General features: G+C 35.7%; 1 protein-coding gene across 1 annotated transcript; it reads right to left on the bottom strand.

Moving 5' to 3' along the window:
• Positions 1-706: 706 nt before the first annotated feature.
• LOC131876110 (G-type lectin S-receptor-like serine/threonine-protein kinase At2g19130) lies at positions 707-24,543 on the bottom strand. The gene is made up of 5 exons (XM_059220898.1): positions 24,444-24,543; positions 3,270-3,331; positions 1,342-3,181; positions 1,170-1,239; positions 707-1,070 (listed from the first exon to the last, which is right to left on the bottom strand). The coding sequence occupies exons 1-5, from the start codon at positions 24,541-24,543 to the stop codon at positions 707-709; spliced, it is 2,436 nt and encodes an 811-aa protein (XP_059076881.1).
• Positions 24,544-25,584: the final 1,041 nt, after the last annotated feature.

The following is a 25,584-nucleotide window of genomic DNA, read 5'->3' as shown; positions in this document are numbered from 1 at the left end:
AATCAAAGATGTCTTGTTATATTTCATAGAATACTGCATAAGTTGGTCAATAGGTGTAACTCCCCTTTACAACTATTTTATGCATCCAACAATTTTTAATAATTCTTAAGAAAACTTTAAAGGGCCATAACTAATCTTGTGGACTGATTAACCATTTTTTAAAGAATTAGATAATCAAAGAAATTTTACTTTTTGATTAAAAAAAAAGAACTATATAACCTAAAAATTAATTATCTAGATTTTATATATAAAAATAATATCTTTGATTAATTGACATGACATAAAATAATGAAACAATATCTGTTTTTTAATGCTTGATTTAATCTATAGAAAAATACTTTAAAATAATACAGAATTATCTATACGACTAGATTACTCTTTAAAGTTGTCTTTAAATGAAAATAAAGATTATGAACCAAGTATCCCATACTCATCTCATTCAAAATGAATTTTGTTTTATAAGAAAAAATCCATGTCTTTTTCTATTGCTAAATTATAGTTTAGAATAAAATTTATAATTACATTTCCTAAAAAAACATTAACATCGATTTCTTTTAAAAATTAACGTTGTCTAGGGGCCACGTGAACGCGAGCCCCCTCAACAACTTAGACGAACATTTGCTTCGTGATTACCCACGGCATTTCATTGATGACTAGTTTGCAAAATTGAAGAAAATTTGCTTTCCTTTCACATTGGATGCGCTTTCTAATTTTCTTCGGACTTGACTTTGTCATAAATGAATGCATCCCCAACACTGTCGTTGCTATCGCTATCAGTGTTGCTTCGATACGCTTGTGTTTCCCTGACTGCACAACTCAGCATTTGTGGAGTTTGAGGCTCCATCTTCCCTTCCAGCATCCCCAACACTTGCTCCATGCTTGGCCTCCTCTCCTCCTCCCTTTCTATGCATAACAACCCTACGATGCCTGCTCTTCTCACCTCTTCAACATCTGCCTCCGCTGCAACTCTTTCGTCCACAATATTAATCATCTTCCCCTCGTAAATTTGAGCTGCAGCCCATGCAGGAAAGTAATACTGACTTGAATCTTGAACACTTAAATCCGGACTTCTTCAGCCGGAAATGATTTCCAACAGTGTCATACCAAAACTGTAAACATCAACCTTAGGGGTGATGGGAAGACCGGAGATCCACTCTGGTGCCAAATACCCTCTCGTTCCTCTCGTTGTGGTCAATACACGGCTGAAATCTCTACCCACAAGCTTTGCCAGCCCAAAATCTGCCAACTTCGGTGAAAAATTACAATCCAAGAGAAGGTTCTCGGGCTTTACATCGCTGTGAATCACGCGACCTCAGCACTCTTCGTGGAGATAAACTAAACCTCGCGCAGTGCCTAAAGCGATCTGGAAGCGGGTCTTCCAGTCGAGTACCTTCGGTTTACTTTTGGAATTATTAGTGAACAGTAGGGAATTTAGAGAGCCATTAGGCATGTAATCATAAACCAGTAAGCGTTTGGATCCTTCTGCACAAAACCCTCGAAGTCTGATCAAATTTGCATGTTGTATGCTACCAAGAGAACTGATTTCCGCTCGGAATTGCTTATCATGTTGTCTTGAACTGGAATTCAATTTCTTTACGGCTACAAGTGTACCGTCTGTTAGACATCCTTTGAACACTGAACCGAATCCTCCGCTCCCCAACTTAGACCTGAAATTCCTTGTTGCAATCTTCAACTCTATGTAACTAAACATTCTAAGAAAATACTCTGAGGAAACTGCACAAGTCTCCTTCGGTGGTCGAAGTCGACACCTTTGCCACATTAAAAATGAAATGATACTCAAAGCAACGGCAAGAGCAAGAGCACTCACTATAATTATGGTTTTCAGTTGGGAGGAGGACCATTTTTTATGCTTTGGAACTTTGAAGGCAGCTACTCGAATGGAGACGTTCCCTCTTCTATTTGATGGAGAGTTGTTCATGTTTAGCAAATCTCCAGACCAGATTTGGCAGCGTCCGGAAGGAGAATTGAAAGCAAACGCAGTGCAGGAGCAGTTGCGGAGGCAGGCTTTCTGGCAGTCTCCCTTGTTGGGTGCAGAGTATGAAGAAGCTGAATCATCAGGCAACGTTACACCAGCCTCGATAAATTCGTCGGTGCTACCTTTTTTGGTAACGCAGTTTAACGGGCTCTGCGGAACACAGCCACTTGACGACCAGTCTTGCGAATCCCTGGCGCGCTTGTCTGCCGGGATGAAGCCTTCCACACAGCTGCAGAACTCAAGATTGTTGGAGTTGCAGCTTCCGTAAGGGCCACAAAAACCATGTGCAGCGCATTGATCTCTGGGGCGAATCTCCACCATGATCCATTTAGTGTTATCATACAAAGCAAATTCTTGTATTCCTCCGGAATTAATTTTGATTAAACTTGGGATCCCTGTCTGCAATTCGTAACTGAAATAAAAACCAGAACTAGAACTTTTAAAGCTGACATTGAAGCGGTCTCGGTTTGGATTTTCTGGCATTCCACTGAAAGTTTTGTTGTCCCAATTTCCACTCTCCCAAAACTGGACAGAATTGTTCCAAGTTAGCACGAATTGTTTAGCCCCAGATGGATCCAAATGAAAGGACAAAAGCCCAGGTGCGGGATCCATAGAGTTTTTCCAACAGACTAGCTTTTCCTGTCCACCGAACCACATGCCGGGCAACATAGTATCCACAGGATAGTCAAAGCTCTGCCAAACAGTCTCAGATTTATTGTCATCGCTAAGCATCAAAAAGTTACCAGAATCTAATAGCACAGCCCGCGAGCGCTTGTACGATACGTTGGCAGACCAAAGAGACATGCCTCCTGCATCAAACAGTCCCAGAGTACCTCCTTTTGAGAGTTTCAGAACGCCAGGCCTGTGTTTCCCCGGATTCTCCCTATTAGCCACCCAAACGACCATCTTTTCTGGTATGTTGGCATACCAGATGCCGAGATACCAGTTATTGCTTCCATTTGGGCTGAAAATTCCCAATTCAAACATGCCGTTCTTCGAGGTTATAGTCTGATTTCCAATAAGCGATGCGCCCAAGGAAAGAGAGTCTCTGCTACCAGTACCGGTAGATAACCCGTCACCGTAGCAAATTATAATTAGCACGCTAAGCGCGGAGATCATATATGCCGGTCCTGCTAAAAAACCCACCCTTCTCATTTCAGGTATTATTGATTTTCGTAGACAGCACTGAAACTCAGAAAAATCAAGCCTCATTTTTCTGAATATCTCATGTGCTCTTTATGTGCGTGCCGGGATCCAAGTCTTCTGTTCATACAGCTTGTGCCGTGTTAAAGTGGTTATGTAAGGGATAAAGTCTTCTATTCATACTGCCTGTGCCTGGTTATATTGCGGTCAAAGAGTTATAACTAGATATTTTGTTTCACAATTAAAATATGGTACATGTATCCCATCTTGTAGTAAGTTTCATTGAAAAATGTTGTTTAGATATACATTGAATAATCTAATTTAGTTTCATTTTTCATCATTTTTAGTTATTCATAAAAATTTTATTATATTTTTTTTATTTTCTTAAGCTATTTTTTAAATTATTATATAGATATTAAATTTAATAGGGTGATTGTTATTTCTATAATGATTTATGTCTCATTTATTCTATAATATTTCAACTCCAACAATAAGTTATGTGAGAGTTAATTTGAAAGCTATATCAATCATATTGAACTTTTCAACTTTCAATTATGATCTAGGATTGTAGTTATAGAAAGTTTGTTGAGTAATACAAGAACAATGATAAAATTATACTATGGTTTAGGTCCAATCAATACTAATCACTACAAACAATATCTCATAATAGTATTTTATAACAATATTTAGTCTATTATAAAATTGTATGAAGTGATTGTAAATATTTAGGACATGCATTATAATATTGTACATTTTTCATTTGCAACAATGTCAACTAATGCATGGTTTTTAAAGGATACTATAATATTAATATGTAGGTTTATAGTCTATTGTTAGTGTGTATTTTGTAAAATGGGTTGTTGAAGTTCGAAGTAGTTTTTTTTTATGTTGCTAAATTGTTTTCTTAGGATGAAAATTATTATCAAAATCTCTATAAGTTTTAACTCAAATATTATTCTCCAAAAACATTATAAATTGAATATTGTTATTAATGTGTTGGTTCCAAAAAATATAACTATCATTAATCATACATATTATAAAGTTATATATAATTCTTATTGTTTTTTAGTAATTTGATATGAAATGAATATACATAAGAGAAGTAGCATTAGACTTTATTTGCTATGGTTTTTCATTCTTTCTTTTAATTCACCACCTTCCTCCAACAATTAAATCTATAATTTACAAATAACTCAAAAATGCTCCTCAATCAATGCATGACAGTGAAACGCTTCTTAACCCTTGATTTTCCAATCGTATTTTTGTGTTCATATTTGCCTCAGAATCTTGTTGTTTTAAAAAGGAACTATTGCTTTTGTCGTCAAGCGCTATTGTTTTTGCAAATTGCCTCCTTTATGGAATGTGCTACCATGTCTTTCATTGTATGCTCTTAAACTCAATTGTATTATTTTTTCCTACCTGTTGAAGTTCGAAGTAGTTTTTTTTTATGTTGCTAAATTGTTTTCTTAGGATGCAAATTATTATCAAAATCTCTATAAGTTTTAACTCAAATATTATTCTCCAAAAACATTATAAATTGAATATTGTTATTAATGTGTTGGTTCCAAAAAATATAACTATCATTAATCATACATATTATAAAGTTATATATAATTCTTATTGTTTTTTAGTAATTTGATATGAAATGAATATACATAAGAGAAGTAGCATTAGACTTTATTTGCTATGGTTTTTCATTCTTTCTTTTAATTCACCACCTTCCTCCAACAATTAAATCTATAATTTACAAATAACTCAAAAATGCTCCTCAATCAATGCATGACAGTGAAACGCTTCTTAACCCTTGATTTTCCAATCGCATTTTTGTGTTCATATTTGCCTCAGAATCTTGTTGTTTTAAAAAGGAACTATTGCTTTTGTCGTCAAGCGCTATTGTTTTTGCAAATTGCCTCCTTTATGGAATGTGCTACCATGTCTTTCATTGTATGCTCTTAAACTCCATTGTATTATTTTTTCCTACCTTTTTATTTTTAGATTTGATGGAAGCAAAATAGCCTTATAAAATAGTTGAAGTGCTTCTTCGGTATGATTTTAAACTTTTTCAACTTACATGTTTATGCTATTTGATGTAGCGCTAAATTTGTAATTTAAAAACCCCTTAGAAACTATCATGATTTTTAATGGCATAAAAATGAAAGAATTGATAGAAATGAAAATATTGGTTAAAAAAATACGCAGGAGTGTATTCTAATATCATATTATTTATTTTAACATTTACCATAATCCATAACATAGGGTTTCAGGATGTGAAGATGGAGAGATGGAGCATGAGTTTTGCTAGGGTTTCAGGAGGTGAAGATGGAGAAGGTGATGCAAAGGGAGAGGATGAGGAAGATGAAGATGACAATGTGAGGAAGAAAGACACTAGCTCTAGGCTGCTTGATTTGGCCTTGTTTGTTCTTGGGGTTTTAGTTGTTTGCTCTATTCTTGGTGGAGCTTGTGTAATCTCCCAAAGGTTTCTTGCCCTATTCTGGGTCTTTTTTGGGTGTGGGTGGTTTGTTTCTCCTGACCAGCAAAGGATGGATTTCTGGGTTACGGCCATCAATTCTCTTTCTTTAGTGGATGTGGCTATTTTACCTACACCGATGGTTTTTGGGTGATTTGCAGTGAGGGCTTTGCCTCTAGTTTCACACCTTGGTCTGGGTTGTGCCTATTGGGATTATAAAGTGAGGTCTTTACAAGATGGTGATGGTTTCATGCCAACTTTTTGTGTGCCTCGTCTCCTTGTGATAGGAGTGGTCATCTTTCTTTGGATTGTGTCATCCTTTGTTTTCTTTTGTGAATCTGGGCTCCTTGTCTCCACTTCGGCATGTTCTCTTATTTGCTACAATGTGGTTGTTCTAGTTACTGTTTGTGGTGACTATCGTGTTAGGAATCTATGTGAGATCTCCTTTCATTGTGTGGACTAGTGGTGTGCTTCTATGGGGTTCTTGGGTGTTTCCTATCACCATCTATGCGGTATATGCTTCTCTTGGTGATGTGTGGTAGCTTATTATCAACAGCTTTCTCTCCACTAGCACCTGGACTCCTAGTTGTTTTTCAGTGAGAGTTATGGTAGCCTAGTCTACCTCTTCAGCGGGGGCCTTTGTTGTATGTTCTCTCTCTCTTTTTTCTACTTTGATTGTGTTGGGTCAGGGTCAAGGACTTTCATGACAGTTTTTGTTGTGAGAGCAATTTTTCTATTTGTGGCTTGTCTAAGCATAGAGGGGTTTTGGGGCTCAAGTGTTTTTGGATAGGAAGGAGAATTTTGACAGGAGATTTTTCATCACTATTTGTTGTGGGTCGATTTTGGTGGTGGGTTGAGGGTTGGTTACCCTGTGGGTGCCTAATCAAAGAGAAATTTTCTCCTTGCTCTTATGGTGGTGTTCGTCTCATCTTGGAATTTGCTTCTTTTTATTCGGATTTTTGCTTCTGCCTCTACTACCACTTTGCCTCTAGTGTTTCTTCTAGATAAAGGATCCATGTGGAATCTAAAGTTTTTTATTTGTCTTCCTAGTTTGGTTGTTGTTGTTAGGCACCTTATCTTCTCCTTGGTTCTTTTTCCTATGGGTTGTTGTTTGGAGAGGGATATGGTATCAGTTCATTTCTCGGGGGAAGATTGTTTACTTGGTGGAGTCGATGTTTGGCTTACTATGGTTGGTTGGAAGCACTTGTGTGCTGAGGGTTGGTTACCCTATGGACACTTAATTGGAGAGGGATTTGATCCATTCTTACTTGTCTCGGTGGTGAATGCTAATTTCTTCTAGGGACTACCATCTTTTGTTCAAGCTAACGTGTTTTTGCTACCAACCCCCCTTGTTTTACAGTGGTTCCTTTTGAGGAATGAGTTTGTTGTTATATTTTTAGGATTTTTCAAAAATCATTGTTTTCTTCTTGTTTGCTTGGCTAGCTTGCTGCTAGCACAAGATTTTTTGGTTGGAATATGGTTTGGGGTGTTCTCCTAAACACAGGCTTTGTTCTAAAAGTGTATCCTTTGAGGACTCGGGATCTTTGTTTCCACCGGTTGAGTGCTTTAGTGAAAAGCCTCTCTTTCTACAAAGAGGTTTCCTCTTTGTAGGTGTTGGTGGGCTCATTTCTTGTGAGAATCACTCTATTTTGTATCAAGTTCATGCCCTCTCCTAGTTTAATATAATGTGAAGTTGAGGCCTTACTCTTTTATATATGCTACCTGATATATTAAAGTATTATTTTATTTGTACTCATTTTGATTTTGACTTATTAGTAAATAAATTAATTTTTGACTTTTAGAATTAAATTTTAATTTCTTCTTTTTTGGAATTCTTGCCTATTAATTTTTACTATTTTGTAAGTTTTACTAAAATAATAGATATAATATATTAATATTTAATTACATATTTAGAATTTTAAATAATAAATTATATGTTTAAGGTCCTATTTATTTTAATAATTATTATATTATTAAATATATAATACATAAATAAGTGATTTTAAGATATTATTATATGGAAATGTTAATAATATTATCATTCAACATTTTAAAAATATGTGCATAGGTAAAGAATAGAAATTTTTTAATAAATATTTTTATTTTTAAAATAATAATATTAATTATTTTTTATTTTTTTATGATAAACGGGTTTTACAGGGACCTGAAACCCAAAGCTAGAGAGCAATACAAAAAATAAACAGTCGCTAACCAGTCCATAACCAATGGCAAAACAGCCACAAAATTAGGGGCCAAGCCCACACAACAAAAACACAAAACAGTAATAGAGAAAAACTAAAAACCACTAAACTAGAGATTGCATCAACTCCAAATTCTATTGGATCATACTCTTGTTGATTTCCTCAAGCTCATCCATGATGAACCTAGAGGTACTCTTCTCCTGATTCCTGCTTCTTGTCCTCATATAGGGGCCAGTAGCAGTTTGTTGTTTCGTACCCTACAAGTTTGGCTCCTGGATTTTCTTCTTTTGTTTGGTGTCTGAGGGTGCGATGATGGTGGTGGACTAAGCTCTTTGGTCCGCAATCATCTCATTGATGTTTTTAAGAACCTGGGCGTTGTTATTCATGGCTTCCCTACAAATATCAACTAGATTCTTCAAGTTGCCCTTGATCTCTTCCAACCTTATTTCCAACTGATCAATCCTTGATTCATGATCCATTTTCATGATCTTAGCATCTTCTGTAAGTTTCTGTGTCATTTGGAGAAGTTTGTCAGTTTTGCTTGGCATGGGCATCTCAATAAAAGTGTCAATGATGCCCTTAATTCCTTCCTTCAACATATTGATCTCCTTATTGACCCAAAGAAATCAATTTTCATGGATTTTGAGAGAGTTGTTAAGGAGAATTTCAAAATCAGTTTCTTTTTTAGTATCCCCCTATTCAACGTTAATAGGGATGTCCATATTTATTTCCTTCTCATTTCCCTTGGCTTCACTAGTTTTTCCTAATTTGGACTTTTTCGTATTCTATGGGCCAGAACCCTATAAATTTAGGTTAGGGGTTTTATACTTACTAGCAGCCCATCTAGGGTGTTTGTTTCTTCTGCTTATACTGGTCCCAAGTGTAATATTTTGTTGGGGTCCCTCCTCCTGATAAGGATGATATATCAGATCATCTGAGACATTGAGGTCCCGCCAATCCATAGCCATACCAGACTCTTCTTCCTCCATCTCCATATCAGACACATATTGTAGATCAAGATTGATCAAATAATTAGGGGTTTTGACAACCGGGGAGGGTTTAACCCCATGATCCTTAGCATACTCCATGATGAGCATGATTAACTCCTCATGCAAAATAGGGTTGTCACTATTTTTGGTGTGATTCGCTAGGCTATTTTCAAGAGAAGATAATAGATAGAAAGGCAAATAAATTCTTTTGTTATGTCTAAAATGATTTAATATCTTAAAGTGGTAAGAGAAGATACTGGCGTAGCGGCCGTCAAGAGTAATGTACCTCATAATCACTTCGGCCATCTCCACCCAAAGTGATTGCAGGTCCTTCCTATTATAGCCATCATCCATCTTTCGCACCCTTTTTCTCTCACTTTCTTTGTCAAAGAATGCCAAAATGGCTTCTTCCGCCACCTTCCTCTCTCTGTAAAACTTCTTTCCTTCCTTCTGCAATCTAGTTATCTCCGCAATGAAGGTTTCATCAATTCTAAACTCCTCTCCAAAGGCCGTGAGCATATCTTTCTCCCAACCATTCACAAAATCCTGTCACTTTTTGGGTCATTGCCATGAAGCCTCTCGAGATATGGTACAAGGCCCCATCAATAATCTTTGTCCATAACTCTTTGTTCTTTTCCTATTTCTCATAGGAAGTAGGATCCATTATGTTTTTATCACTTCCCATAAGCAATTTACCTCTGTAAAAATCGATGATGGTACCAAAACCAAACCTGGCACTGAAAAACAGATACAAAAGGAAGCTCTAGAAACCTTGGTTTTGAATTTAAAACTCAAATCCTAAGAAATTATTATTATTCATTTGGTAGTTTGTCATCATTAATGCGATAAGAATGTCCAATGCATTTGGCATCCTTTCTAGTCAGTTCACACAATTGTATCGAGAAAGTTTCCTTTCCCATCCACCACCGTATGTCCACATAATCCACACCAACGTTCGCTAGGTGGTCCGCTAGCATGATAACTTCCTGATAAACGTGGGAAATTTTGAAATCATCCAATTTTCCAATCATGATGTGGCAGTCCTGAATTAAATGATTGATAGTCTAGTTGGGCTCAATATGATTACTCACACTTTTGATGATGTTTAGAGAGTCACTCTCAAGCCAGACTTTTTTGAACCCTTCTCTGATAGACATGTGTAACCCAATGTAAGGACCTTTAGCCTCAATGTAGTGGTTTCTCTAGGTACCCAGTGGGATTACCACCACCGAAACAAGCCTACCATTGTGGTCGCAAGCAACTCCCCCACAGCCAGTCGCCCCAGGATTACCTTTAGTCGCCCCGTCAACATTGATTTTAATCCACCTACTTGGAGGAGGAACCCAAACAACATTATTTCTCATCTTCTTTAACTTGACACTAGGTTTAGAAATATCCCAATTGATATGTCATCTATTGATAATATCCCAGACCTGAGTCAAAGTAGGAATAAGGGGGTCTAGCTTGCGAGTAAGACAAGAAGAGACAAAGTTCTCCTTAATGGCATTTTGGATTCTCCAAGCAACAGAACAAGAAGAGGACTCTTTGTCCTTAAAGATCCGGTTGTTTCTTTCTTTCAAAATCCCCCAAGCCAGATGGGGTAACATAAGGCACCATAGCACTCTAAGAGAAGGATAATCTAAAGGGCAACTCCACTAGAACCAATAGTCCAAGAGACTCCTGGGAAGGCAACACATAATTCCCCAAAGATCAACAAAAATGATCCCAGATATCTCTAGAAAAGGAGCAACGGAGCAGAAAATGTATAGCATCTTTAGCATCTTCCTTGCACAAAAAACATATGTTAGGGATAGCCTACCCCTTTTGCACAAGTTATCAATGGAAAGAATCTTATTCTGCATAAAGAGCCATAAGAAGATATTAATTTTGGGAATCAAGAACTTGTTCCAAATAGTTGACCAAAAAGGGGCAGGAACAAAGGATCTTGTCAACAGGTAGAAAGCATAAGAAACAAAAAAAAACTCCTAAGTAAGAACCACTCCACACCAAAGAGTCCTCAGTAGGAAAAGAGGGAATGTGAATATTAGAAAGACATAATTGAAGGGGTTTCAGGATGGGGTCTACAGTGATAAGATTGATCCATTTACCCTCTCTGATATAATCAATGACTCAGTAGCCAAACCTCTCCACACATCTCTCTTTAAGTTGAGTCGCCTAGTGAAAGTCAATCAGATACCCATCACCAGCCCACCAATCATCCCAGAAATAAATTTTCCTTCCATTTCCAAGGACCCATATTGAATCTTTAAGAATAATATCTTTGGAATTATGAAAATTAGTCCAAAGATCAAAAGTCGCCACAAGCATATGGTAATCTTCTAAAATACGTTGGGCAGACATACCATTAACATGGTATTTGTTATGACAAATAGAGATCCATTCATTAGAATCCTTCAAGCATCTCCACAATTGTTTGGCCATGAGGGCTTTGTTGAAGTCACGAATGTGCCTAATGGAAAGGCCTCCAAGTCTCTTCTGGAGACACACTTGATCCCAAGCCACTAGATGAAGGTGATTTTTAGATTTAGTACCAGTCCATAGAAAATTCTTTTGAATTTTTTCCATGCGATCAACAAATTTTGAAGGAACTTTAAACAGACTCATAGCATAGACCGAAAGATTTTGCAAGGAGGCCTTGATTAACTGGATCTTACCAGCTTGGCTTAAAAAAGCACCTTTCCAACCAGCCAGCTTACTCTGAAAGTGATCGATCAAACCAGACTAGAAGGAATCAAGAGCAGGTCCCGAACATAACGGTAATCCCAGATAAGTATCTGATAATGAGGCTAATTTACAACCCAAAATATCAACTATCTTGGTCTATCTATGGGCAGGTGTGTTGAGGAAGAAAATAGAACTCTTTGGCAAGTTGATCCTCTACCCGGATCCTCTTTCATAAAGATTAAGAATAGACTACAAGAGCTTAGCTTCCACCACAAAATTTCCCCCCATCAGCAAAGTATCATCCACAAATTACTGGTGGAAACAAAATTGGAATTGAGAAGAGGGGCAGAGCCCTTTGAGTCTTCCAAACCTAATCTCTCTTTGAATAATCTTGTTGAGAGCTTCACCCATCAAAATGAAAAGAAACGGGGACAGGGGTTCACCCTATCTGATACCTCTAGAGGCTGAGAAGAAACCTGAAGGAGATCCATTAATTAATACAGATAACTTCAGAGTACAGATACATTGATTCGCCAATTGAATGAATTGATCACAAAAACCAAAAGCCCGTAGCATTTTGATTAGAAAATCCTAGTTAACCTTGTCATAAGCTTTAAGAAGATCCAGATTTAGCAAAAAACTAGGTCTCTTATTGACCGAGAGTGAGTGAATGTTTTCATGAACAACAATGATAGAATCTAGAATTTGTCTCCCCAGAATAAAACCATTCTGATGTTTCATATTAATCATATATATGAGTTAAAATAAATAAATTATGAGTTTACATTTTAATTTTTAATTAGGTTTCATTTGACTTTCTACTATTTATAAAGCTTCTCCAATGCATTAGTAGGTGACATGTTTGAATCATACCACAAACAAATCAAGGAGATAATGCATAGAGAGTGTGGATTCGAAGGGCTATATATAATAGGTCCCATTGCCTCCATCATTATCCTTTATGTCCACCTATAGGAGCCCTCATTTTTCCTTTTATTTAAAACTTTATGGATATTTGTATACTTAATAATGTTGAATATTATTATACATAATTATTATTTAATTGATAATATATTAAAATTTTATCTCATTTTTACATGTATAATACTAAATATGATTATCTTATATAATTTAATGTATATTATTAATAAAAAAATTATGTTAATTATATTATATTATATTTATATTCATGGTGATCTTTTCAATTATAAATATAATATAAAATTATATTATTATTTAAAAATGAATTGACATTTTATAAAATACATGTGCAAAATATGTTTTCATGCTTGTGCTTGGTTTTTCTTTCTTTGGTTGATCCAAACAAAATAAATTATGTGGATGTTAGGATATTAAGGTTTTTATTCAGAATTCTATGAGCCCATATAATATTTTATATAGGGGAAGGGGTCTAGTTACCGCCCATGTTGCAATAATCATTCATTGGATTTCACTAATTAAAATCCCACTAAAAACTCATTTAATGGGCTATTAGTTGCCCATTGATATACTCAATAGCTAAAAAAAGGTTAGTAATTAGATTAATAGTGTTAGCTTATTGGTAGCAATAGCTATAAAAAGAAAGGGAGCAATTAGACCAAAAATGTAACTTTATTGGTACCAAAACCATATGGTTATTGGGGAATTTGTGCATATTAGATCAATTGTGCACATTTTGTTGTTGTCAAATAAAATAGTTAACAAGACAATAGGGAATATTTATCATACGTCAACTTAAAATTACTACTTTTTGACTCTTGCACGCACAACGAATCCCAACACATTCATTATAACTACCCAGAAGCTAAAACAATAGTCATATAACACTTAAGTGGCATATGAAGAAGATGAAAACAATCATCAATATTTGATGTACTATTTAGGAACTTAAGTTATGCAAAATTAGCTAGAATGATGTACTATTTTGGTTTTGGAGGCTCTGTTACTTGAGGCAGGTGGTATTTTTGTTTCTTATTCCTTGTTGTCATGTTTCTCTCCTTCTTTTTCTATAGAGGTGGAGATTTTGGTGTTGTTGGTCTGCTTGGAAGCTATCTGGACCTGGTCTCTTTTTCAACTCAAGGTTTTGGGTGCCTTTTCAAAACCCATTTGTCTAGCTAAGCTTTGTGGGTTTATTCTTTGGTGGTTGGACTCTATTTTGCAGTCTGAAGCTATTATTGGCTTCTTCCTAGTGGTTATGGGAGCCACTTCAAAACCCATTTCAAAGGTTAGGGGAGCCTTTCAAAAACCCCTTGTTTTTCTGTTTTATGTGTGGTCCGGTTGTGGGAGCCTTGTAAAACCCACAGGTAGGCTGGATGCTAGAAATTTTCAAGGGCCCAATCTGGCCAGCTATTGTTTTTGGTTAAGGATTGATGTTGTTGTTGACAGCCTCAATATTTTGTTACAGGCTAAGGGAGCCTAGAAAAAACCTTCTCTACTAGTTTTGGGGGCTAGTTCAAAACCCACGATGAAGGTTAGGGGAGCCTTTCAAAACCCCATGTGTCCATATTTGAATTATATGTCTATCTGTTGTAATCTGGTATCTTTAAAGGTGATGGGTTCCTAGAATCACCCATGGTATCAATTGAAGGTTAAGGGAGCCTTAGTAAAACCCTTGTGTATGTGATTGAGGATGGTTTTTTCCATCCTTGGCTGGATGTGGGCTACTGGTATTTCATTTTGATTATTCTTTTTTGGTAGCGTTGGTTTGTGGGTTCCAGATCCTGGTAAAATCTGAGGGTTTTGGGTCCCTTCAAAACCTGTTGTAAGGGGTTTCAGGTCCCCTTAAAACTTGTTTTTCCTTAATCAAAAACAATAAGTGCTAAATAATAGTATTATTTGAAAAAATATTATCAACATATATAATATATTTTCTTAGATTTTCAATATTTTAAAGCAAAAAAAAAATTTCAAGCTAAATGGATTGTTGGTTGTTTTTGTCTGCTTTACAAATAAACAAAAAATTGATATTTAAAAATAAAAATAAAAATAAAATTCTTAGGATGTTTATCTATGAAAAAATAGAATTTACTAAAATTGTTCAATGGAATGTTTCATTTTTGCAAGCTTTGTACATGGAATTATTTGAAATTGATTGGAATCTTGATATGAGAAATACTTAATTTTAGTAAGCAATGCACACACTAAATAGTTAATCACTAAATAGACTATTAGCTAATAAAAGAAAATATCAAAAATTAAGAATAAAATATAAATATAAAATATTTACTAATAGAAGAATAAAAATAAAAGTAAAATAAATTATTTTTTTAGATTAAAATATTTAAAGTATTACATCAATAAAATGAAAGTAAAAATAAATAAATGTTATAAAATTAAATATATTAAAATTATTCAATTTTATCTATGTATATTTTTATTCAATAGTTGTAATTAAAATATGTTTTAAATTATTTATTTTTATTTAAACTTTTCAATCCATAAAACTAAAGGGTGTTTAGAGATTGTGTTTTTATTAATTATCAAAAGTATACATGATTACAAAACATGGTTTTATAGATGTATTATATTAATTTTTCAATTTCTATATTATTACCAAAAAATAGCTTAAAAAGGGAAAAATCTACTAAAATATGCTAGTGTTTCACTACAAAGACACAAATACAAGAAAAACACGTCAAAAATGGAGGAAGAGAAAATATACTAATAAAAAATTAAACACACAAAAAACTAGCTACTTGCACTAGAAATATAGCCATCCTTAATAGTAGGAATAGCGACTAGAATAGGAAATAGATCAAAAGTATATACAAAGCTTGAAATAGTAATATGTATAGAAGCCTAGAGACCATTAGTAGTGAGACAATTGGGGTCTTTAATAGGTGGAGAGGCTTTGTAGTGAGACACTCACTAGTACATCTAGAGCGATTTTCTGACGAGCATTTCCGACAAGCTATGGGATTTCTTTTGTTTTGTCCGATTACTTTGTTTTTGTTTTAAAAATTACCCCATGTTCATCAGAATTCCGACGTGTTAAAATTTCCCATCAGAATTCGAATGAAAAACCGACGAACATTTCTGACCGGCTATGGCATTTCTTTTGCTTTGTCGGATTTTATTTTATTTTTTTTAAAGTATACCCCGTGTTCGTCAAAATTATTTCACTGAAACTGCCCAAAGAACTTTAATTATTTCCTTGAAAGAAATCCTAGAACAATTCCATAATTTGCCTTGCAGACACGTAAATTGAAAAACCCTTGACCATTCAATTCACAGTGAAAACATAAATTCAACACAAAGACAATTATGTGAAGATTTAAAACTATAATGATATTATATTCATATTGATATTAGAAAGTACATGCAAAATGTGATTCAACTATACACTTATCAAATTCTTGATCTATTATTAGAGTTTTCAACATCAATAAAAGTGGCCATCCCTCTCTATCGATCAAAAAAAAAGTGGTCATCCCTCTCAAATTAATCTTGGAATCCTTTTATAAGATGAGGATGCAACAAGCTTAGGATTACTTTGAGGAATCTTGGGTAACAATCTGACATGTCTTCTTTTGCTTTAGTATGGCTTGCCACCTGTCCACCTCTTTGTCTGTTGGCCAACTGAATGCGTTTACCTCTTCCAACTTTGCAATTGACTCTATCCATCTGGCATCTATAATTGTCTTGGCCTCAATATTAAACTTTGTATGGTCAACCTCAACCTTGAGCAGTGAATCAAGCATATCGTTAAGGAAATCAACATCAACCTGATCATCTATATGCTTGATTATTTCTTCTCCCTCCAGAATCAAATCAAATTTGCTGGTCCAATCAGAAACTAATTTCAATTCTCCATTACTACCATAAATTGAAGGCACCAATGTACTATAACCTTCCCCAAATGTTTGCAATTTTTCATTTATAAGCACATCCTTCCCTGTGAAAAATGCATAAGTTGCATTGATTACCTCCACCATGCCTTTAGTGTCACTGATCTTGGGAGGGAATTCATCACTATACAGCATTGCAGTATCCAACTTATCCATTAATCTGCTTCTTCTTAACCAAACACTGAACAAAGGTCCAAGAAAAGCGACAACCTCAAAGGATTTTTCACTTGCCTCTTTCAAAGAAATGTGCAATTCATGCACTACCATCAATTTTCCTTTCAATACATTAATCCTGTGTTTCAGAATTTCTGACACAACAGAGATAGCCTTGATATTTTGATCATTTTCAAGCTTTTCAATTTTCTCTATGTATTTCTCCATTTTTGTTGTCACATCAGTTGGTATTTCTTTTATTTGTTCTGTAATCTGTATTGGAGGGGGATCATTTGCAATTTTTTCTTTCAGCTCCACTAACACTTCTTCCATATCGGCCTTCTTCATCAGTGTCTCTTCATATTTTTTAGCTAATGCAATCATTTGGTTATATGTTTTTGTGTATCTTCTTGACAAATCCTCTGTTTTTGATAAATTCAGGAAAGAAACTTGAGTAAAAAATGAGGCAATCTTCGTGTCACTTGTGTTCTGCAAATTCTAGATCATTCTGTCAGCTTTCTTTTCTACTTGGATTTTTACAAGGTGGGGCTTTTGAGTGGAAGGGGCCAAAGACCAAGCAACAAGTGTCTTTGACTTAGGATTAAATCATGATCCTCTTATTGCATCTCCAATTTCAAATTCAGTTTTAAACAATGGGTCCTCTTGCTTCCTAATTTGATCAATAATAAAAATAGACTGGATATCCCAGTTAGGCATCACAATCATACCATTAGTCGTAACCAATTGTCTTGCCTAATCCATAATTATTTGCTCCATGTTAGGATCATATTCATGCAATGCCTTGACAATCTCCTCATTATTTTCTACATTTCCTTCCTCCATGATCAAATTTTGTCTTAATTGATTTTGTTTCAACCTTCTTAGAAAACTTTTAAATTCATCTAACTTAATAAAGTTATCATCTTTCATGAACTCATTTGACAACATCACACGCTCATCAAGGCCTTGAGTAAGGGCTTCATTTATTTCTCCATCTTCTTCATTTTGCCCTGCTTCTCTAAGATGTGTCCTTATTTGATGAAAGTAGTGTCCTTGTTCTGTAACAAATTCTCTAGCAAGGTCTCTCCTCACAATTACACCCACCTCTTTGGTTTTTTGTTTCTTTGCAGGTGGCACTCGGGTAGATTGAACTTCATCCCCACTCTTTACATCATCAACAGACACAATAAGTGGCCTCTTGCCATTTGAAGATTGTCCATCTTGGGGGTCTTGTTGCTGAGAAGCCACTTTTGGAATTTGAGGCATTTGATCCATCAGAGTTTCATATAAACTCAACATTCTATTATTCCTCTCCAGGTACGGGTTATCAGGGCAAAAACCTGAGAAAATAGGGTCAGCATCCTTCAATTCTGCTTCAACTCTAATCAAATTGTTCCATTTTCTTCTCTTTTCTTGTACTTCCTCTTTTCTCAACAAATTTCTAACCACGTCTTCATCATCCAATGGTTCATGGTCCTTTATTGTGGCCCAAGGTGTCATTTTTGCCAATGCACGCCTAATATATTGTTTAGGATCACTGAATATAAACATAGCATTAACCAACCTATATTATTTAAGGAAATTGTTTACTTCATCAAAGGATTTCCTAACAATGGTAAAATCAGACACATCCCAAATCCTAGGAAGAAAAGAACCCTTCTTGTGTCTCTCAAGGATTTATTTTTCAACTAGGGTCAATTGCCAAATAAACTCCATAAAAGCAATCCTAACTGGAACAAATTTTGGTAAAACATGGGGAGGCTGAGGACACCCATAGACTCTGATCACAGTAAAGTTATCAAAAAAGAAAAAGTCTCCCTAGTTACGTGAAATAGACCAGTTTGGAACAAACTGGTAAGGTCTCAAAACTCTCCTAACATTAATTGACAATCTTTCCCTATTTACTCCTAGCATTTTCATAATTGGCAAAACAATCCAATTTTCAAAGTAAAGGAAAGAAGAATGGGGAGAACTACTATCCCAAACTTGGGACCATCTTTGTATTGGCATTAAAACACCAAATTATGCTTTGAACAACTACAATTCTTTATCCATGAACTCAACATTATAGAACAAGATTAAATGCATCACCAATGAATAATGCTTAAATGTAGGTTTGGGTGCACCACTCTGAATTTCAACTAAAGAATTATGAATGTGTTCAACCACATAATCATAATCTTTGTTAACCTCTGGGTGTTGAATGTTCATAGCCATCATCACTAATTCAGCGAACATTGTTAAATCTCCATCAAAACCCAACACTCTACATAATCCATAGATTGTTTAATGCATATAATGGTGGAAAGGTGTGATGTCAAATGGTGACTCGATACTATCTTAAATTCTAATCGGTTTCCCATCCACCCTAGACATGTATCTGGGCATTGCATGCTTCTTGATAACACCATTGTATTTGTCATAATCCTCTGCAATCTACTACAAATCTATATATGTACATGCAGCACCAGTAATCTGGAAAGCTTCAACGAAGCTAGCTCTGTTAATTGAAACTAGGACAGACTGGTTCTTTCTTATGATTACCCTAGATACTAGGCAATATCGTTTGGCCAACTCTTTGATCAAATCCACATCAACATGCACATCTGGCACAATTAACTTTGCCATATTTAAATCCCAGGGGTTTGACATCGGCACACCCTTAACCCTATTATTCTAGAAATAATGAAACAGAGCATTACCAGACATATAAAGCATGGTCGGGTTTCTACATTGGCTCCATAAATCTTTCCATGCCATTTCATTTGTATTGAAAGCAATGAAAGTCCCTGGCAACAAATCTACAAATTCTTCTTTGTATTTCTTATCCTTCTTTTCCTTACTGGCCTTGGGCTTGGAACCTCCACTTGTCATCGCCTTGCTCATTTTAGCTGCAGGAGAAAAACTTAACCAATTTTCTGAAATTTTCCCACACCTAACACTTTGAATTCTCCAACGTTGCTGCAGAGGTCAGTTCACTGGATTACCTCGAAGATAGAATGCAATTATACAAAATCTTGGCTCAATCATGCAATTTATGGTATTTGGGCATCGTCACTTCTCTCATTAATTGGCACACTTGCATGAACTAGCTACTGTGGCATTAATTCAAAGCTGAAGTATTGGTGCAAAATTTGAATTCATGCCCTTCTATTTGATTGTCATTCAAAACTTTTACAAAACCCGGGAAACAAGTCCATGTGTCAATCCCTGATTGCTTAGCACCCCTTTTTCTCTTTTCTATCTTAGTTAGTTTTCAGAGTGTCACTCAGGCACGTGGCAATAGCTCCTAATCTCACATGATGAACTGCACTTCCTTCAATCTCCTTCTTGAGCTAGCGACCAAGCCATTCCCCATCTTTAATCGCACACTCACAACCTATTATAACAATTTGGAAAGTGACCGACGAGTTAGCGACAATGCTACCAAATCCTCTTAATTGCAAGCTTGCAACCCCTTTTACAAATCCTCAAAGAACCTTGTAAGTGAGCGAAAGTCATTAATCTTCATCTAGCCCTTTAGTCGTAACCTCTCAACAGCATTTGGAATATTCTTTCTTTACCTGCGAGCTGGCGACCACTACAAATCTAACAAAACAACTTATTTCATTGCAAGCTTGCAACTCAAAACTTAACTTGACTTAAACCCTTGCGAGCCCGCGACAACAAGATACTTAACCGCCATCGCATGCTCGCAACACTTTTTGACTTAAGACTTACAAACCCATGAGCATGCGATGACCACAAAATCAGACCAAAACTTACCTGTCGCCAGATCGCAACATAAAATGCTAAACAACTTCAAAACCTGCGAGCAAGCGACCAAACCAACTAAGCTGCGTTACCAACCACATCGCATGATCGCAAATTAAAATGACTTAACCGCGAACACCTTGCGACCTTGCGATAACATAAAATCACACCCAATCGCAATCTCGCAACATAAAATGTTGAAGTGCAAAACATCTTGCAAGGTAGAGACAACTAAAATCTCCCGGTACTCGCAAGCTCGCGACTTAAACTAACTTGATGACAAAGGACCTGCGAGATAGCAATAACCATAAAATCTCAAACTATTTATTTCTTAACCGCAGTGACCCAGCGAGTACCAACAAAAATTGATAGTTGTTTACTCTCCAATGTTTTATGTTACCTTCATAAACCAGCGCAAGCAGTGGCACAACATGTCCATTAAAAAAAGATGAAACACGTGGCAGTGGCACAACATCTCCATTTCTCGATCTAACAACACTTAGCAATTCTTGACCTTGCGAGTTGGCGAAAAGGAAAAAAAATTATCGCTAGCTCACGGTTTGATCACGTCTGAAGACATTTAACCTTGTGAGCTGACGATAACCATAAAGCTTAACCACAAACTGCCAAGTCGCTAGCTCGAGACCTAAAGATGCTAGTATTAAACAAACATGAGAGCTGGCAACAACTATATGAAATGACTTACTTCATAACTCTCGTGGCTATAATTCATTACATCGAGCCAACTCGAGACCTTACGACCAAAGCAATTTCATTAACAATCTCTAGCTCGCTAACATAAAATGCTAACACCCAAAAAGCTAGAGACCTCACGATTTAAACCCAAACCAACACTCGCTAACTTGCCACTTAAATTGTTAAACATGAAATTGATCTACGAGTTAGAGATGAAACATTAAACATGTTTGACCAACCGTTTGACCACACTTGATGTTGACATGGATAAATAAAGAGAGGACAACTCAAATTTTCAACGCACTACAACTTCAGTTTACTAGCCAACTAAGGTAAAAAAACACACACACACACACAAAACCCTAATTGTCATGAACATGACTAGAAATTGTGAAAGATACTTCAATAAAACTAGAGGATAAACCCATGACATGAATCGAAGCTCAACATGACTTAGCAAAAAAAATTGCAATCCTAACAGGAGTTGGCATTTTGGAAAAATGGAAAAAATGTTGTTCTAACATCATGTTAAGCATTTAATATAGAACAGTAGAAAGGTTCTAACAGTTATGGAATACAAATAATTTTATGGATCTTGTGACACAAATTGTTGCATTTCATGTTCAACATAATGTGGAATCAGAAACTAAATTCTAATTGTTTACTAATAATTCAAATTCACAATTAAAAATATGAAATTAGTATCCGTTCTTATTGACAAATTCAAGGAATACAATATCAAAAATCATCAATGAAAACTATAGTATTGCAAATTGTAATATGACTCAAGAACTGTAGTATAAATACCTATAAACTGACTGCTAATTCACTTCAGTGACTTAGTCTAAGGCTTCTATATCCCAAATGGACTCAAGATCCTGAACCTGACTAGTACTAACAGGTTCATCTTCATTCTGAGTCGGGTATTCAAAAATTTCTTCATCTTCATGTTGACTCTGAGTCTAAGATCCATCATTTGTCTCAACACTAGCAGTAGCACCACTAGCTTTTAAAGTGTTGCACAACCCTCATCTTTCACGCATGGAATTCTAGATTGTCAGTGCCCTATCATATGGAAAATCTCTAAAATTATACTAAGTTACAAACAACCTCAAGAAAGTTTCCAATTTTTTGTCTAATTTGTTTCTGATCTTTGATTTCAAATGCCTTAATGCACTGAAAACTCTATCATCTTCCACCGACCCCAATATCATTGTTTGACATAAATCAACAAGTTTGAAATATTATGGTATTGCATTATGCAATACTTCACTCTGATCTATCCTTTTCCAAATCCTTGTGATTGATCCAGGTTTAAATGGATTTTTGAAGTTTTCCAACTGATGTTTCATACACAATGCAAACCGTTTACATTGTTTTTTGAGATTATCTGAATTTAAAATTCCTTCTATTGGCTACCCATTGCAATATGCATCTTTTGAAAATGTCAATATCAATTCCTCTAGTTTTTTATGAAACATCTTTGCGTCATTTGGATTATCTCCAAATGAATCCCAAAATTGAGGATACACACAACCCATGGCTTCAAGTATTTCTTCTCGATGGAATCTTTCACGAATCTCAGTTGAAAGTTTGTATGCAATAGACTTCAAATTATCACTAACAGATTTAACAATCTTGTCAAAATCTTCCTTTTTAACTAGTAGTGCTTTGCCTCGCTTTCCCATCTTAGATTGGTGCATTGGTATCTGAAATCCTTTTGCAAAGACACATAACTCATTTTATGCATTGAAATGTAAAAAAATTTCAGCATGATTCAAATCTGTAATTATCTACCACCTAAACAAAATTCGGCTTTGCCTTGTTAGATCTAAATATAGACCATCAAGGGCCAAGCATGTCATTTTACATAGAGTTCTATACTCATTGATATACATAGCTTTGTCTTGGGCTTTCTTAACAAGTTTTTTCATTGAATCCAGCATGGGGAGAAGACTGCTAATGTTAACAGAGTCTCTATATCACTTAACTTATTTAAGAGATCAGGAGCTTTGTCTACTGTGAGGCGTTGCTCATACATTAGTCTGATCAAGGATTGATATTTTGTTAGAACTCGTTCTGCTGGTCCATGCAAGGAGATCCATCTAGTCTCAACATCCCTGAGAAACTTGTTTCTTGTTGTTACTCCCTCAACAAAAATATGAAATTATGCAAAACGTTTAGGACTTCGACAGAAGTATGAGTGGAGCTCGTGGACCAAATCTTCAACTTTTGACATTGTAGGGAAATTGCCTACAATTCTATTTGCTAAATTCATTTGATGGGTCATGCAGTGAATGCCAAGCATGTATGATGCAATACTAGTTTATAATCTTGTGCAAAGACTGGTCCTTTGACCTTGCATTACTGCATCTCCAACACACACCAACTTCTTGGCAATTGTCAAGTCATCCATATTAGCAATTTCATTCAAAGCTTTCTTAACTTCCAAATATAATTTTTTTGTTGTTGAATTGCCCCTCATTTTACAAACATAGAGTAGATGAGCTTGGTGGATGTGTTCTTTTACAATATACACATGCATACAGACCCAAGCAGTGTTATCTATCGCAGTAACTTCATCTATGGATAATGAAATAAATTTTGACTCTTTTACACTCTCTTGTAAATTTTTCTTTTCCACCTTAGCGAGACAATTTGTCATTTCCCATCTAGCTCGTTCATTGACCAATGTGACATAGGATAGTCAGGAACATTCAAAAAAGATAATAAAATACAATATCCTGGGAAATCTTTCATAGGACACCCTCTCGACAGAATATGAAAAATAACACTCATCTGAACAGTCTTTGCTAGGTTTGCATCTTTCGCTACATTTTCAAACTCAAACCTTGATTGTATTTCCACTATTACCAATCAGTGTCGTTTTGTGGTTATGTTCTTCATATGTCGCGGCATACTTAACATGAAGACATTCTTCCTTTGATTTCCATCTTACTACTGGTGTTTTCTTTCCGTCTATGGTTTATTTTTCATAAACCTTACCAATATGCTTTTCTATGGTGTCAAGCTTTAGCTGCATCTTCTTCTCTCTTTTAGTTTTCCAGCTACAAATCTTACACTTGCATTCTGTTAGTTGTTCATCATTGTTTGGGAGTGGTTCAATGAATAGGTACTTTGCTACCCACTCAATCTTAAAACTCTTTGTCATTTCCCACTCCCGCCCTATTTTTACTTTCCTTTTTCTTTTCTTCCTACCAACATCATCTTCAATACTAGAATTTTCATTCAAGTGAATTATCTCATTGTGTGTATCCCTTAGAACATCTTCTGCCATGCCGGTATTTTCATCCTCATTTGATGCATTTAACTCAATGACAACCCCACCTTGTGGTGGTGGTGAGCTACTGTGAATGGCTTCTACAACTGCAGAAGTTGATGGACCAGAAACTTTGCCAATTCCAAAGTAAGACTTTATGGTAGTATCTCTAAATTTTGGGCATTTTGATGGCCTCCCAATCCATTCAGTTTCACCATCCAGAGGAGTCTTACCCTTGTCTGACATCCCAATCCCTTCACCACCCCGAGGAGTCTCAATGTCACCCTTGTCTGACATCTCAATCCCTTCACCACCCTGAGGAGTCCCACCCATGTCTGGCATCTTGACCTCTCACTATAAATTAAAACTAATACTATCAAGTATGAAGAAATAATTACCCACCTTTATGCCTTCTCAATTCTCTGAATCAAGAATCAGGAATGTCTGGGCCTATGTTGCAGGATTGTAACTCTAGCCCTCCGCCCTACAATCAACTTCGACGTTCCAACTCAAATTGCAGAATGTGAATCGAGAGCTCCCAAATTTACTAATTAGACATGAATAAATTGTAAGAAAGAGTGTTTCAAACTTTCAATTGTATTTATATCAATCCATGATTGCATTTTTGGCGAATTTTGCGGGCATTTCAAAATGCATCGATTTAAGCGAGGTGAAATGGGTCCTCGAATGCTTATAATGTTTTAATTGTTATTGACGAATTGGGCCTCATTATGCTTAACATGATATTTAACAATAGGCGAAATGGACCAATGCATGCAATGAAGATTTAATTTACCGTTGGCGAAATAGGTCCTGGGTACAAGGTCATTTTATTATTTCTGGCAAATAATGGAGGTGATCTAATACCCATGTCTAAGTGATTCTAGGTGAATATTATGGGCATCCACGTGGAATGGTATGTGATCAGTGGCGAAGTCAGAATACAGTGGACCATTAACCCCGAAATTCTAGGTGATTTGACCACTATGTTACCCCAGACTATTCGCCATTTCTAGAAAAATGAAATCACAAAATTCACCAATTGGCAAAGATTCGCCACTAAAAAACTTTGATTTTCTTGTTGCAGCTCTTCACATTTCTTTTTAAATTTCAAATTATTAGGGGAAAGTATCATTGGCACAGATTGTCCACTTCTTTTTATGGTTTCCTCATACAATCCTTTGTATTGATCTCTTTCCCTTACTGTTCTAACTATTTATGCTCTGTTAAATTTTGAAATGTCGACTCCAATGTCTGTTGAAACAATGGGATCAATTTCCCCAACTTTCAATTTCATCATATGGCCAAATGCTTTATCCACATAAATAATTTTAGGCCTTTTATTCAGAGGATACAGTGCCCATAGAAGTAAGG

This window comes from Cryptomeria japonica, chromosome 5 (genome assembly GCF_030272615.1).
Source record: "Cryptomeria japonica chromosome 5, Sugi_1.0, whole genome shotgun sequence".
Lineage (NCBI taxonomy): Eukaryota > Viridiplantae > Streptophyta > Pinopsida > Cupressales > Cupressaceae > Cryptomeria > Cryptomeria japonica.
The sequence above is the reverse complement of the archived record's forward strand: the minus strand, read 5'-3'. Positions and strand labels throughout refer to the sequence as shown.